At 40.1% G+C, this 15473-nt stretch overlaps 1 protein-coding gene across 1 annotated transcript in view; it reads left to right on the top strand.

Annotated features, from left to right (window-relative positions):
- Nucleotides 1-12863: 12863 nt before the first annotated feature.
- The window catches only part of VPS41 (VPS41 subunit of HOPS complex), a 281951-nt gene continuing 279341 nt past the window's right edge, over nucleotides 12864-15473 (top strand). Inside the window, exon 1 of the mRNA XM_066272129.1 lies at nucleotides 12864-12903. Coding sequence (XP_066128226.1) covers nucleotides 12883-12903 — 21 coding nt within the window. The 5' untranslated portion in view covers nucleotides 12864-12882. The remainder of the gene's footprint in view (nucleotides 12904-15473) is intronic.

Raw genomic sequence — 15473 nt, forward strand, 5'->3', positions numbered from 1 at the left:
ACCATTCAGGCAAGGGTTCATTTCCAGGCTTTCTATTCTGTTCCATTGATCTATATGTTTGTTTTTATACCAGTACCATGCTGTTTTAATTTAAATGGCTTTGTGCATGCCTGTGGTGGTGCAGGGGATGAAGTGCCCACTTGAAATGCTGAAGTTACTGGTTCAAAACTCTGGACTTGCCTGGTCAAGGCACATACAAGTAATCAATGAACATCTGAAGTATATCAACTATACGTTGGTACTTCTCAAGCCTCTCCCCTCTGTAAAATCAGTAAATAAAAAATATTTTTAAAGAAAAAAGTAAATAAAAAAATAAAATAAACTGGCCTTATAGTATACTTTGATATCAGGTAGGATGATTCCTCCAACTTTGTTCTTCTTTCTCAAGATTGCTGTGGCTATTTGGTGCCTTTTGTGGTTTCATATAAATTTTTGAAATATTTGTTTTAGTTCTCTGAAATACAACATTGCTATCTTTATAAGAATTACACTGAATCTATAGATTACTTTGGGTTATATGGACTTTTTAATTATGTTAATTCTTCCTTTTCATGAACATAGTATATACTTACACTTGTTTGTATCTCTTTCAATTTTTTCATTAGTGTCCTATAATTTCCTGAGTAGGAGTCTTTCACATCCTTCGTTAAATTTATTCCTGGGTATTTTATTCTTTTTGAAGCAATTGCAAATGGCATTGCTTTTGTTGGTTTGTTTATTTGTTTTTCTGGTTTTTGTTTCTGATAGATCATTACTGGTGTATAAAAATTCAACTGAACGCCCTGGCTGGTTGGTTCAGTGGAAGAGCGTTGGCCTGGCATGCAGGAGTCCTGGGTTCGATTCCCGGTCAGGGCACACAGGAGAAGCACCTATCTGCTTCTCCACCCCTCCCCCTCTCCTTCCTCTCTGTTTCTCTTTTCCCCTCCCACAGCCAAGGCTCCATTGGAGCAAAGTTGGCCTGGGCGCTGAGGATGGCTCTATGGCTTCTGCCTCAGGCGCTGGAATGGCTCTGGTTGCAACAGAGTGATGCCCCAGATGGGCAAAGCATTGCCCCTTGGTGGGCATGCCGGGTGGATCCTGGTTGGGTGCATGCAGTAGTCTGACTGCCTCCCTGTTTCCAATTTCAGAAAAATACAAAAAAAAAAAATTCAACTGATTTCTGGATTCTTCTTTTGTACCATGCTACTTTACTAAATTTATTTACCAGTTTTGGTAGTTTTCTGGTTGCATCTCTAGGGTTCTCTATATAAAGTATCATGTCATTTGCAAATGACAATTATACTTCTTTTCAATTTTGATGCCTTTTATTTCTTCTTCTTGTGTGATTGCTGTGGCTAGAACTTGCAGTACTGTATTGAGTAAGAGTGGTGATAACAGGCACTCCTGTCTTGTGCCTGATCTTAAGGGAAACACAGTTTTTGCCCCGTGAGTATGATATTGGATGTGGGTTTGTCATGTATGGCCTTTACTACATTGAGATACATACCCCAATTCCCACTTTGCTGAAAAATTTTATCAAGTATTTTTTCTACATTTATTGATATGATTATATGAATTTTATCCTTTATTTTGTTTGTGTGGTGTATCACGTTTATTGATTTGTAGATGTTATACTAAACTTACATCCCCAGAATGAATCCCACTTGATCATTGTGTATGACCTTTGTAATGTATTGCTGGATCCAATTTGCTAATATTTTGTTGAGAATTTTAGCATGTATGTTCATCAGGGATATGGCCTATAATTTTCTTTCTTTGTACTGTCTTTATCTGGTTTTGGAATCAGTATAATTCTAGCCTCATTAAATGAGCTTTCCTATTCTTGAATTTACTGAAATAATTTGAAAAAAAATAGGTGTTATTTCCTTCTTTGAATGTTTGGTAAAGTTCACCCACAAAGCCATTTGGTCTAGGACTTTTGTCTACTGGGAGTTTTTTTTTTTTTTAATTTCTGCTTCAATTTCACTGGCTGTAATCTGTCTATTCAGATTCTCTGATTCTTTCTCATTCAGCTTTGGAAGATTGTATGTTTCTAGGAATTTATCCATTTCATCCATATTGTCCTATTTGTTGACAGATAGTTGTTCATAATATTTTCTTATAGCACTTTGTATTTCTTTGGTTTCTGTTGTTACTTCTTTTTCATCTCTGATTTTATTTATTTGGGTCTTCTCTCTCTTTTTCGTTTTGGTTAGAGGTTTTTTAATCTTGTTTATCTTTGTAAAGAACCGGATCTTGTTTCCATTGATCCTTTGTATTTTTTTAAGTTTCTATTTCATTTATTTATGCTGTAATATTTATTATTTTCTTCCTTCTACTCACTTTAGGCTTAGTTTGTTGCTATTTTCAAGTTCCTCTAAGTATAAGGTTAGATTGCCCATGTGAGATTTTTCTTGTTTTGTGAGGTAGACCTGCAATGGTATATGTTTCCCTTTTAGAGCTGCTGTTGTGTTTTCATCTTCATGTCTTTCAAGGCATCTTTTGATTTGTTTCTTAATTTTATTGTTAATTATTTATTGTTTAGTAACATGCTGTGTTGCCATGTCTTTGTGTGTTTTTCAGGTTTTCTTTTCCTGAGATTAATTTCTAGTTTTATACCATTATGGTCAGAGAAGATGCTTGGTATGATTTCAGTCTTCTTAAATGTATTGAGACTTGTTTTGTGTCCTAATGTGATCTATCCTAGAAAATGTTCCATGTGCACTTTAAAATAATGTATATTTTGTTGCTTTAAGGTAAAATACTTTGAAGATATCAATTAAATTAATCTCCTCTATTGTGTTATTTAAGGCCACTGTTTCCTTGTTAATTTTCTGTCTGGATGATCTATCCATCGATTTAATGGGATGTTAAAATCTCCTACTATGACTGTACTGCTGTGAATCTTTCCCATTATGTCCACCAAGATTTGCTTTACATATCTGTGTGCTCCTACATTGGGTGGATAAATGTTTACAAGGGTTAGTTCCTGTTATGGATTGCTTCCTTTATCATTATGTAGTGTTCTTCACCGTCTTGTACTATGTAGCCTTTGTTTTAAAGTCTATTTTCAAAAATAAGTATTGCTACCTCAGCTTTTTTTAAATTTCCATTTGCATAAAATTTCTTCTTCTATTTCTTTACTTTTAGGCTGTGTGTATCTTTCATTTTGAGGTAGTTCTCTTGTAAACAGCATATATATGGGTCTTGCTTTCTTATCCATTCAGCTACCTTATGTCTTTTGATTGGAGCATTTAAACCATTTACATTTGAAGTGATTATTGATTGATATATATTTGTTGGCTTTTTTCTATTAACTGCATGCCTCTGTTTGACTTCCCCCTCTATTTCTTAAAGAAAACCCTTTAACTTTTCTTATAATGCTGGTATGGTGATAACAAATTCCTTTAGCTTTTTATTGTCTGGGAAGCTCTTTATTTCTCCTTTAATTTAAAATGATAGCTTTGCTGGATAAAATAGTGTTGGTTATATGTCCTTGCTTTTCATCACTTTGAATATTTCATGCCATTCTCTTTTGGCCTGAAATGTTTCTGTTGAGAAATCAGCTGACAGCTTAATGGGAGCTCTCTTGTAGGTAACTAACTGCTTTTCTCTTGCTGCTATTAAGATTGTCTGTTTGTCTTTATCATTTGGCATTTTAATTATGATGTGTCTTGGTGTGGGCCTCTCTGGGTCCACCTTGTTTGGCACTCTTTGCACTTCCTGGACTTGAGTGTTTGTTTTTTTCTTAACAAAGTTAGGGAAATTTTAAGTCATTACCTTTTCAGATAAGTTCTCTAACCCTTGCTCTCTCTTCTCTTTTTGGTACCCTTATAATAAGGATGTTGTTGTGCTTCATGTTATTTCAAAAGTCCTATAAACTCTCTTTGTTCTTTTAAATTAATTTTATTTTTGTTGCTCTGATTAGGTGTTCTTTTCTACCTTATCTTCCAGATTAGTAATTTGATCCTCTGCTTCATCCAACCTACTGTTTATAACTTCCAGCGTATTCTTGATGTCAGATATTGTATTCTTCATTTTTTACTGATCCCTTTTTATGGTTTCTATGTTCTTTTCTATGCTTGCAATCTCTTAGTTGAAGTTCTCACTTTGTTCTTTGAGTGTTTATGTAACCATTACTTTGAATTCAATATCTGATAAATTGCTTATCTCTATTTCAGTAAGCTCTTTTTTCAGAGATTTTTCTTGTCCTGTCATTTGGGGCTTGTTTCTCCCCCCCCCCCCCCACTTTGGCTACCTCTTTGTGTTTGTTTCCTTGTATTAAATTGATCTGCTGTGTTTCCCAGCCTTATGTAGTAGGTGTTCTGTTTGGTCCAGGGGTGCAGCCTAGTAGATCACTTGAGCTGGGTGTTCTAAGAATGTCCCTTATGTGGGTTATGTGGACCTTCTTATGTGTAATTGAGTCTTGCTTGCTATGGCCCATCGTGTGTGGAATTGACCCTTAGGCTGGCTGACTGTGAGGCTCTACCTCAGCTAAAGCATGCAAGCTGCTATGCAAGTGCTGACCACAGGAAGCTTAGCTGGGTTTGGTGTCTGACAAAATCTCCCTTTGGATGTGATGCTTGTGAATCTCATTGGATCCTGCTGTGATGTTGTTTAAAGATTTCCCATGGTTGTCTTGGTTCTGTGCCTCTTGGGAGGGAACCTGGTGCAGGACAATGTAAGATGCTGTGTGTGACTGGACCTAAACCATCTGTTTGGAGCTACAAGTGATTCACAGTTTATGTCAGCCTCTGCTAGGATTAGGTACAAGTGGAAAGGACCATGGCCAGCTGTTACCAGCACCTGGCCCATGAGTAGGTCAGCAAAAGTCCCAAGGCACCCTGAGATCCACCTCTGGATACATCTACCTGCTGGAGTCTGTTAGTCTGTGTCACTGAAAGAGCCTTTGGTGGAGTTGGGATGATGGGCTATTGGATATCTCCTGAGAAGGAGGTGCTAGTCAGACTTGAAGAAAGGTGGTTTGACCCCTACCCCCAAGTCACAGGTCTCAGTCTGTCCCAGGTTTTTCCCTAAACTTAGCAAGTCTGAGCCACTGGGAGTTGAGCAGGTTGGGCCTTGGAGCCCTAAGTGTGGGTCTGCTGGAAGCCAGCAGTGTGTTTCTACTGATGATCTTGTTAGGGGAAGTGCAAATCCTACTCTTGGGAAAGTGGGAAGAAACCAGACAACTAAGGTACTGTCACTCCCTGAGTCTGTTCAGACCTCTACTCCCTGGCCAATACAGTGAACTACTCATTAGGGCCTAATCTTTACAGGGTGGGGCAAATATCTCTCCCCCAGGCTGTTGCTGCTTAGAGAGGAATGCTCTGACCAAGAATGATGGTGACTTTGGTGTGGGAGGATAACTCAGAGCAGGGATTTGGTAGCTGTCCCTTGTGTCTTTCTGCAGAGCTACAAATGGCAGACTGTCCTCATGCAACTCTATTTGGCTCAGCCTTTCCCCTGCCAGAGCTCAGGATAAGTGGCTGTAAACGATATTTTTGTATTGCCCCTTTAAGAGGGTCTCTATGTCTCTGCAGACTCCTATCTCTTTCTGGTAGACAGAAACCTCACTTATTTTTACAGCAAATGTTATGTGGGTGCCTCTTCTTGGCTCTGGTGCTCTGGTCTGAGGATCTAGGCTTGGGGTTTAGACCTCTCCCTTCTCAGGGGTAACCCCCTCCCACAGCTGAGATACTCCTTCTGAACATCAGCTGAGGCTCATAGGAGTAGGGCAAGCAATTTTTGCTTCTCCACCCTTCCTACCAGTCTCTATGTAGCTTCTTCTGTGACTCATTGGTTGTAAGACTTCTCTTCATTTAGTCTTGAGTTGGTTTTACAGGATGGTGGTTATTAAATTTAGTTGTAACTCCGTTTTTGTCCTGGGAGGCGATGAGTGTAACAACCCCCTCCTCTGCTGCCAACTTGGATCCTGTCTCATTATTTTTAATGGTTTTTTTTGTTTGTTTTATGCTTGTTTTAGTTTTGCAATAGCAGAATGAAAGATTGCAAGAAAACATGCACATGACCTGGTTTGAATTAAGGGATTTCTCTGCTACAATTAGTCACAGCATTTTCCCAGTTCACAGAAAAAGTTTAATTAATAGAGAAAATATTCTATTTAGGACTTTTCTCCTACTTGTTTTCTTGGAATCAGTGACTAGAAAACCACTTGTACAAGTTTAAATGTTACCATGGATAATCAGGGAGATTGACCAAGATGGTGCAGGGGGAAGTTCTTATTTGAGCATGACAAAAGCTAAGAATACAGAGCCCGAGTGGGCAAAAGCTAGAAAGATGAATGGACAGATCTCCAGAGTGCCAAAGCTAGCAAGATAATTAGATAGAAAAATAAAACCCTCCCTCCCTGTCTCTAGAAGAACCTCAGGCTTCAGCAGGACGGGGAGATTGTCTTTGGGACCGAAGTCCACCATTCTTGTAGGTCACGGCACCTGAACAAACTCTTTCCTTTGGTACCAGTATTTGTCCCATGAGTTTGGCTTTCTGTGTGGCAGGCAGCCTAACCTGCATTTTGGTTACATAAACTTCATCTTCTTTAATGTGCCTTCGAGTTTATACATTCCCAAAGGTTTTATTTTAGGTTTCATATCCGCTGAGAAGGGGGTGCTAGTCGGGCTTGAAGAAAGGTAGTAGGTTTTTCATTTGTTAATCCCTTTGTATCTCAAGCAGTAATTATATGCTGAGGATCTCTAAATATTTATTTCCAGTACCAGAGTTCTCTAGCTTCCAAACTAAATAACTAGATGTCTGTGGAGATGGTTTGTGAGTTAATAAGGGAAAGATCAATTTCCCAACAGAAAATGAGTAAAAAGCAAGAGTAGAAAATGCAGAAAAGAATTGAAAATGTGAGCAAGTTTATGAAAAATGAGTTACCTAATTAAAATAAATAGATATTAAAATAAAACATAAAATACTATATATTTTCCCACAAAATAAATTGATAAAGTTTTAAAGAAAATGGTAGTATTTAACATTTGATGATAGCAGGGTATAAAGATCTCATATATAACTCTCGGGAATATAAATTGTGAAAGATGAAATATGAAAACAGACAATGGCCTGACTATACCTAAAAGCCAAACTCTGACCAACAATCCGCGGCTACCTCTGCAGGAAACCAACCCCTTTTCTACAATAACCAGCCCAGGAAGCCTGCCTGCTATTAGGTAGACTTGCAGGAAGCCAGATTGCTATCTCCATTAAAATTCCATAAAGTTAAACAAAAACTTCTGTAACAATCACCCCCCCACCCCACCCCCCAAAGTGGCTAGGACTTGATTAATATAACAAAGAGCTTCACTAATTTTCATTTCCACTTTCCACTTAGAGCCAACCTGAGAGAGCTGTATATGTACCCCTAACCAATCACGCAGGATGCCCCTCATAGTTCACCCACCTGCAGCTTCACCATGCCAACAGCCAATCCAGGCATACCTGAAACCTCCCCTTTCTCACTAGAACGCCCTCCCACTCCTGGTCACCTTGGTTGTTCTGCCAAAACACAAGTGATAGTGGTTTTCTTGTTAAAGCAGGTTCTGAATAAATAGCCTTGGATTTTCTCATTTGGTTGGTCTTTATTTATTTTTATAATTGATACCATCTTTCACTAAAGCATTGGCCAGAATTATGTTCAAGGATATTAATTAAATATACTCAAAGTATAAATTTAAAAGAATGAATAATATAAATTATGGTATTTTCATAGAATGCAATTTTATTGTGCACCATTAAATCATATTTTTGATCCTCTTATAATGTTTTTGGAAAATAATCTTGAATTATGATTAAGTGAAGACAGCAGATGATAAAACTTGATATGATTTTTGTTGAAAATGTTTTAAATCAGAAATTTTCTTTCTTCTTTCTTTCTCTCTCTCTTTTCTTTCTTCTTTTTTTCTCTCTCTCCTTTCTTCTTTCTTTCTTTCTTTCTTTCTTTCTTTCTTTCTTTCTTTCTTCTTTCTTTCTTTCTCCCTCCCTCCCTCTTTCTTTCTTTCTCTCTCTCTCTCTCTCTTTCTTTCTTTCTTTCTTTCTTTCTTTCTTTCTTTCTTTCTTTCTTTCTTTCTTGTGATAGGTATTGAAGCAGAGGGATGGAATCCCACTAGTGCCCCAACAATCTGGCAAGCCTCTTACCAGGTGATGCTCTGCCCATCTAGGGCTGATTGCTCTGTTGCTTGGCAACCAAGCTATTTTAGCACCTGAGAAAAGGCCACGAAACCATCCTCAGTGTCTGAGGTCAACTTGCTCCAACAGAGCCATGTGTGAGGGGGAGAGAGAGATGGAGACAGAGAAGGGAGAGGAGGAGGGGTAGAGAAGCAGATAGTCACTTCTCCTGTGTGCTCTAACTTGGAATCAAACCCATGATGTCCATATTCTGGGCCAATGCTCTACCCCTAACCCAACTGGCCAAGGCCTTAAATCAGCAATTTCCAACTGGTGTGCCACAAGAATTTTTAAAACATGCAATACTTGACAATTTAGTCGGGGCACTGACCTCTTTTTACTTAGATTGTCAAAAAAGAAGTGCCAACAGCTAATAAAACAATAGCTGTCTGGTGTAAATGAATAAAAATTATACTTTGTTTTTGTCAGATCATCAAAAGTTATATTTTTTTGGTGTGCTGCAGAGTTTTAGTAATTACTTTATGTATGTCATGAGATAAAAAAGGTTGAAAACCGCTGCTTTAAATAAATAAAAAGAGAGATTGAGAAAGAAAAGAAATATATCCAACAATTATGATCTAGATGGAAAAATAATAACTGGTTTTGATAATCATTATTATGATACATAATGAATATGCATTAGTTTTGTAATTAAAAATGTTCTTTAAAAAATTAGTGCATTTGTTCAGGGAACCTCCCACTAAACTATACCTTAAAATGATATCTAGAATATTAAAAGGATTCAGTGGGTACATATTTTGAAAAACCAAACTGCAAAATAAGCTGAAGCTTTCCAAAATAGCTAATATTAAGTAATGTTATTTTAGTTATTATTGGTGTTAGCAGTGTAATGTGGTACAGCTTTGCTTGTCACTGGTTATAAAGAAAGAAAACAAGGGTGAAAAAATTAGCAAGTGAAGAAAAAGTAAAAGCTAAAGATTAAGAAAAGAGAATCTATAAAGCATCACCTAATTATAAGGGGTATAGGACCTACTACTTTTACCTCATTTTTCCACTTTGCTAATTTTTCAAGTTTACAAAATTTAGAAATATTATCTTTTTTAAAATGATATTTTATTTATTGATTTACAGACAGAGGAGTGGAGGGGAGAAGCAAGAAGTATCAACTCATAGTTATTTCACTTTAGTTGTTCATTGACTGCTTTTTGTACATGCCTTGACCAGGCAAGTCCAGGGTTTTGAGCCAGCGACCTCAGCATTCCAGATGGACACTTTATCCACTGTGCCTCCACAGACTGTGCAAAAATCCTGTCTTATTATAGAAAATGTTGATGTTATTCATATTGTTTAAACCAGGGGTCCCCAAATGTTTTACACAGGGGGCCAGTTCACTGTCCTTCAGACCGTTGGAGGGCCGAACTATAAAAAAAACTATGAACAAATCCCTATGCACACTGCACATATCTTATTTTAAAGTAAAAAAACAAAACGGGAACAAATACAATATTTAAAATAAAGAACAAGTAAATTTAAATCAACAAACTGACCAGTATTTCAATGGGAACTATGGGCCTGCTTTGGCTAATGAGATGGTCAATGTCCGGTTCCATATTTGCTACTGCTAGCCGTAACAAGTGATATGATGCGCTTCCAGAGTAGTGACTCATGTGTCCTGCATCACTGGAAGTAGTATGTACGTGAGCGATGCCGCGCTTTGCAGCACTGCCACATACAGTGCTCCTCTCACTGACCACCAATGAAGAGGTGCCCCTTCCGGAAGCGCATCGGGGGCTGGATAAATGGCCTCAGGGAGCTGCATGCGGCCCATGGGCCATAGTTTGGGGATCTCTGGTTTAAACAATAAAATGTTATTATGAATTAAATGACTATCATTTATTGAGTTATTAAACTGTTTCAAATCAATACAACAAACTTTGAAACATTCTTAAAACCAGTAAACCATTCTTCAAAAGTAGTACTTTAGGTCTGGGTTGAAGGTCATTATAGTACTAGATCCTATATACTGTTAACGAGAAGTTGACTGTTATTTCCACCTTCGTAGCTTGAAGGTGAGAAAGGTAAACTAATGATGTATGAGATAGAAACAGGTGAATTTCCAGAGAATGAAAGACTGTTAAGCCAAACACTTTTCAAACTTTAATGTAAAATCATCTGAGAATATTACTAATATCCGGTTTATGGTTCAGTAGGTCTGTGAAGGAACCCTAAACTCTTCATTTATAACAAGCTCCTAGGTGATATTGCTGGTCTGTGGACCATACTTTGAGTAACAAGAGGCTAGAAGACACCCTAGATAAGGGAGTCCCAAACTCTCATTTTACTTGAAAATACTTGAGGCTTGGAGGTCACATGCGAATTTCATCTTGCCCATGAACCCAGCATGAACCTGCTTGCCTCTAGTGAATTTCTTCCTCTGATTCACCTTTTCATATCTATGTTGATTCATCTGTCTAGAAGGAAATAGTGATAGATCCAATGCTCATCATATTTATTACAGTTAAGACAGAACACTGAATGGGGAACAGACTTGGGGGATCCAGAGTCTCTGAGTTGCATAAGCAGGGGAGAATCTGCAGTGAACTTTGCCTACATCTTCAGGCAGGCTCAATAGCAGTTTATTGGTAGGTCTGTCTTATGGGAATGTTACAGTAGTGAGGAAAGTCAGAAAAGTAGAGGGGGTAGGCTTATTTCTTCCTCCTGTGAAGACCTGACTAAGGGTTTCCACGGCCTCTGTGGTCTGTGTAAGAAAGAGTCCTATGAGACTTGAAGCCCATCATGAGCAACAGCAACATTCAGTCCCAGACTGCTTTGCAAGAAATCTTATTGCATTGAGTGCTTGGCTGTGTATATCTAAATGCCTTGGAATTTGTTTTTCTTTACTCTCTGTGACTGAGTGATCAGTCAACTGGAAGAGGGATCTCAACAAGGTTTGGAGGGAGAGGATGAAGCTAAGACTGTTTAGGCCGTGGGGAGAAGGTAAGTGTCTCAGATTAAGTCACCCTGGCCATGGGAATCACGGGTTGAGCAGGTTATAGCTAGAGATTTGGGAGACATAGAGTTCTAAGTCCATGACTTCCTACTAGTCCAAAAGGCCACTGTGCTGTATGTGATGCCCTGTGCTAGTTACCAGCTACTGGAGATGAGTGGAAATAAGAAAATCCCTGTCTTTGGATAAGGTACTACAAATTCTTGAGGATCAAGAAGGAGAGTTTAAAATGTCTAGAAAAATGGAGAAGGGATCATTCATTCTAATCTAAAGGATATAATACAGTGGTTTTGCAGATTTTACCAAAGACAAATTTTTATTCTATTTTGAATATTTACCTATCAAATATATTCAATAGAAATTTAATAAATAATTTAATTAAACAAGATATTTTAATGTAAACTTTAAGTAACAAGCAATAGAAGTTAATTATTTTTTTACTTGATTTTAAGAGAAAGAGACAGACAGACCAACAGAAGGGAGAGAGAGAGCAAGAGAGAGGGGGGGAGAGACAGGGAGAAGCATCAACTTGTAGTTACTTCACTTTAGTTGTTCATTGATTGCTTCTCATATATGCCCTGACTTGGGCAGGCTCAAGCCATGGCACTGACCCCTTGCTCAAGCCAGTGATCTTTGGGCTCAAATCAGCGACTTTGGGCTTCAAGCCAGTGAGGCTGAGATCATGTTGATGATCCCATGCTTAAGCCAGCGACCCTGAACTCAAGCCTATGAGCCTGCACTCAAATCAGTCACCTCTAGGTTTCAAACCTAGGACCTCAGTGTTCCAGGTCGATGCTCTATCAACTGCTCCACCATGGGTTAGGAGCTAAATAAATTTTTTAGAGTATAAATCATTCTTTGCTTCTCCTCTGCAAATATTGCTTTATATTCACTTAATACACTTTTTTTTTAAAAAGCAAGAACAATTTTAGACTAAGTAGCATTTGGTAATCAAGTTTTTAGCATTAGATGAGGCCAAATTCAAATCCTACTTCTGTCTCTTATTAACTGTGTGAATTCTAAAGCATAGTACTCTCTTACATAAAGGGGGATAATAGTAGGGATGCTTGGAGTATCAAGTGAGATAATTAATGCAAAGCTATAAATTCAGGGCCTGATACATAGTAAATATGTACCAGTATATATTGTATATATCAGTATATAGGGTATATATTTTTCCTTTCTAAGTGAGAGGAGGGGAGATAGAAACAGACTCCCACATATGCCCCAATGATATCCGTCCGGCAACCCCATCTGGGGCGATGTTCTAATCAACCAAGTTATCCTCAGCGCCAGGTGCCACATTGGAACCAATCCAACCACTGGCTGCAAGAGGAGAAGAGAAGGAGAGAAGGAGAAGAACGAGGGGTAGAGAGGCATATGGTTGCTTCTCATGTGTGACTTGAGTGGGTAATCAAACCCGGGACATCTTGGTGCCAGGAGGATGCTGTATCCACTGAGCAAACTGGCCAGGGCAATGTTAAGTATTAATAAATACTATAATAATCACAGGAAAAAAGAAGACTTAAGAATAAAATAAAGCATTGACAATGGTTATGCTCAGATTTTTCAGAGCATAACTTCACTGAGCTTGTATGGAGAGTTGAAAGCAGGAAGGAGGGTCTAATAACCTAAGAAGACAGAAAAGATGTCCCAGCTCAGATGCTACTGAAACTACATTTCCCAGCAGGTCCTGGTCCGGCCGCCTGGCTTTCTCATTTCCGGATATGTCACGTGACTCCCCGGCCCCGACCATGGCGGAAGCGGTGGACCAGGTAGAGGCTACAATTGCTAGGCAAGGGACGGGGAGATGAGGGGTCGACAGACAGGGCTTGGAAGGGAGCGTGCGCCGGTGCCGGGCTGCTGGAGGGTTTGTAGGCTTACGGCAGGGCGGGTAGGCAGCGAAAGGCCCTGTCGGGAGCGGAGGCGCAGAGGGTGCCTGCTCGTTGGAGCCGGGAGCCCAAGACACGCCCGGCGTTTGGGGGGGGGGGGGGCGGGGAGCTGTGGTCGGAGCGCAGTGACACTTGAAGGCTGCCTGGCCACCCCCGGGAATGACTGCCCGTGGGAGGGGTAAGAGGTGACTGAAATGTCAATTCCTCTCCTCTGGAAGGGCAGTGAGGGCGGTTTGCAAGGGCTCGGGGAGCGGTTCCCTGTCGGCTTGGGGCTTCGGGGCCGAGCCGGGTCGCCGGCCGCGCGTCGCACCGCCTCGGGGAGGACGGGCCCGCGCTGGCCCTCCCGCGTGTCCAGGCTGGTATCTTGTACACGTGAGAGGGAGACAGCGCAGTGCCATCTCTGCAGGTGGTTAAGTTGGAATGAGTTCGCGCACAGTTAAAGTGCTCAGTAAAAGGTGGGAGTAAAGTTACAAGCAGAGTCGTTTGTTGCTGGCGGAACATGAGTTTAGGGTAGAAATTAAGTGATCGCTCTAGTTGTTTATATGCAGGCAGAAGTGGCGCCAGACATTAGTTGAAATGAGTAAGTACATCAAAGAAGACAAAAGAGCAGTCAAAGGCCAGAACTTGGGCAAATACCTTAATTTTCCTTTTCCAGGGTCATTTCAGCCTAGCACTGGTTTTCCTCGCAAATTAATAGGGCCATCATTTTCCATAACTGCATCTAAGAAGTGATTTGATGGTGAGCTGTTTAGCAACGGAAGCTTACCTTGTTTATAATTTGTACTATTTGCATCATACTTTACTTACTGAAAATGTGCCCCTTGTACATTTGATATAGGCAAATAATTAAGCAATAAGGTAGAAATTTGTTTTGGGTAGTCACTGCGATGAGGAAAGAGTCTCCTACTAACCACTGGAGCCTCCCTTTTCTGTTCTGGGCAGTTCAAAGGAAAACGCTCATTAAGCACATTCAATTTCAGAACTTGTTGGGTTTCATGATAGTGGTGAGTTTGGTTTTCAGACGATTTGCCTTTCAGGTTGAAATACAATTTTCGGTGGCTTGATTTAAAAGCAAAGAAAACAACATACATTTTTAGATGCAGAGATGCAGGGTAGTAGAAATGGATAGAGTTGCTCTTAATATTTATTGCTGTTTTGTGCAGAAGAGTTTGGCAAAGCTGCCTGATGTAGAAAGATGTAGAAAGGAGCCTGACCTGTGGTGGCGGAGTGGGTAAAATCGTCGGTCGACCTGGAACACTGAGGTCGCTGGTTTGAAACCCTGGGCTTTTCTGGTCAAGGCACATATGGGAGTTGATGCTTTATGCTCCCCCCTCTCTCTCTCTCTTTCTGTCTCTTTTATTCTGATATATATTTCAGGACAATCACCTGCTATGTTCTAAACTTCCCAATGGCTTCTCACTCCTCTGGGTAAAGCTGGCATCCCTAAATAGCCTAGTTGGGCCCTGGCCGGTTGGCTCAGCGGTAGAGCGTCGGACTGGCGTGTGGGGGACCCAGGGTTCGATTCCCGGCCAGGGCACATAGGAGAAGCGCCCATTTGCTTCTCCCCCCTCCCCCCTCCTTCCTCTCTGTCTCTCTCTTCCCCTCCCGCAGCCAAGGCTCCATTGGAGCAAAGATGGCCCAGGCGCTGGGGATGGCTCCTTGGCCTCTGCCCCAGGCGCTAGAGTGGCTCTGGTCGCAGCACAGCGATGCCCCGGAGGGACAGAGCATCGCCCCCTGGTGGGCAGAGTGTCGCCCCTGGTGGGCTTGCCGGGTGGATCCCGGTCAGGCGCATGCGGGAGTCTGTCTGACTGTCTCTCCCCGTTTCCAGCTTCAGAAAAAATACAAAAAAAAAAAAAAAAAAAAGTTTTAAATAGCCTAGTTGCCCAACAGGACAGTGCCCCCATTGCTTAGTCGCCTTTCTCTGACCTCATTTTTAACTATTCTTCTTACCTTTCTCATCTGCAGCAGCTGTCTGGCTTTCTGCACAAGGCTGGTACGTTTCTACCTAAGGGCCTTTGCTCATGCTATGCCCTTTTTGACCAGAGATATTCTATGTCTAAGTGTTAACTTTGTGGGTGAGACCTTTTGTGACCATTCTTTGATATGTCTTTCCTGCATTATTTTTCTTTTTTGTAGATGCCTATTTTTCTCTGTACATTCCATTTGTTTCTCTATTTATCTGTATATTCTCCCCTTTAGAATGTAAGCTCTGGGATAGCAAGGGTTTGTTCACTGCTCTGTCTGACACGCAGAGTAGTGCTTGATAATACATCTCAAATGATCACATTTTCCAGGTATACAGTAGAAATTCAGATAACTTTAGTAACTTGATCACCCTTGTGTTTTTAATAAAGTTCCAGTCATCTATTATTAAAAATCATGATTTTTTACTAGAATACCCTGCCATTTATTTATTTATTTATTGTGACAGAGAGAGAGACAGAAAGAGGGCC

This window comes from Saccopteryx bilineata, chromosome 4 (genome assembly GCF_036850765.1).
Source record: "Saccopteryx bilineata isolate mSacBil1 chromosome 4, mSacBil1_pri_phased_curated, whole genome shotgun sequence".
Classification (NCBI taxonomy): Eukaryota; Metazoa; Chordata; class Mammalia; order Chiroptera; family Emballonuridae; genus Saccopteryx; species Saccopteryx bilineata.